The following is a 990-nucleotide window of genomic DNA, read 5'->3' on the forward strand; positions in this document are numbered from 1 at the left end:
CGGCCATCTGGATCTACCAGTTCCGGCTGATTGTGCTGGGCGACTCCACCGTGGGCAAGTCGTGCCTGCTGCACCGCTTCACCGAGGGCCGCTTCCCCGGGCCGCTGCACTGCGACCCCACCGTAGGGGTGGACTTCTTCTCCCGCCTCGTGGAGATCGAGCCCGGCAAGAGGGTCAAGCTGCAGCTGTGGGACACGGCGGGGCAGGAGCGCTTCAGGTACCCGCCGGCCCCACCTCGGCTCAGCAGCAGTCCCTTCCCAATGCCCCCCTCCATGCAAGGGCCCCCGCCCCCAGGGCAGCCCCACTCCCAGCCCCTGGCCCTGCCACTGCCCCGGGGAGACCGGAGCCTCCTCCCCAGCCCCCGTGCCCTCCTCCCTTGGACATGCCAGAGCGGGCAGGGCAGCGCCTGGCACAACAGGGAACTGGGCCAGGACTGCAGCTCCTTGGTGCCAGCTCAGTGCAGATAAGAGAAGTCATGCCGGCTGGCCCTCATGGTACTCTCTGGGCTCCTGTGAAGAGGCTCCGGGCTCCACCTGGCAGCGGCAACCCCGCTGCCCCCACCCTGGCGGACGCAGTGTGAACAGGATTTGCACTGTCACCAGTCTCCTGCCATCTGGATCGGTGCTGCATGGGTGGTTGCCTCGAGCTTTGGCTTCACAAGCCTCCTGCCCATGGCTGGTAGCAGTGGAGCTGAACGAGCGTAGCTGCTGGGTACTCTGTATAAGTCTCAAACCCCACCATAGGCATCAAGTTGTCTTTTCCTTTCTGGTCAGAACAGAGGAAAGTCAACCCTAAACCCCCCACCGAATACCAGGAGTTAGTTATTCACATGGGCCTGAGCCTGCAAGTGCCCTCTTTGTACCGTTCTCCCTGCTTAGTTTTGGTACTATTGTCTGCCACAGGCAGCAGCATGGTGTGAATTCTAGATTGGGTTTATTAACTGGTTTAATTTGTGACCAATTCATCTGATTCGGACTGAGTTATCAGCAG

At 61.2% G+C, this 990-nt stretch overlaps 1 protein-coding gene across 1 annotated transcript in view; it reads left to right on the plus strand.

Annotated features, from left to right (window-relative positions):
- Positions 1-2: 2 nt before the first annotated feature.
- The window catches only part of RAB39A (RAB39A, member RAS oncogene family), a gene marked incomplete at its 5' end in the record, with an annotated part of 29,207 nt that continues 28,219 nt past the window's right edge, over positions 3-990 (plus strand). Inside the window, one exon of the mRNA XM_006036803.1 lies at positions 3-217. Coding sequence (XP_006036865.1) covers positions 3-217 — 215 coding nt within the window. The remainder of the gene's footprint in view (positions 218-990) is intronic.

Source organism: Alligator sinensis, unplaced genomic scaffold (genome assembly GCF_000455745.1).
Source record: "Alligator sinensis unplaced genomic scaffold, ASM45574v1 scaffold802_2, whole genome shotgun sequence".
Classification (NCBI taxonomy): Eukaryota; Metazoa; Chordata; order Crocodylia; family Alligatoridae; genus Alligator; species Alligator sinensis.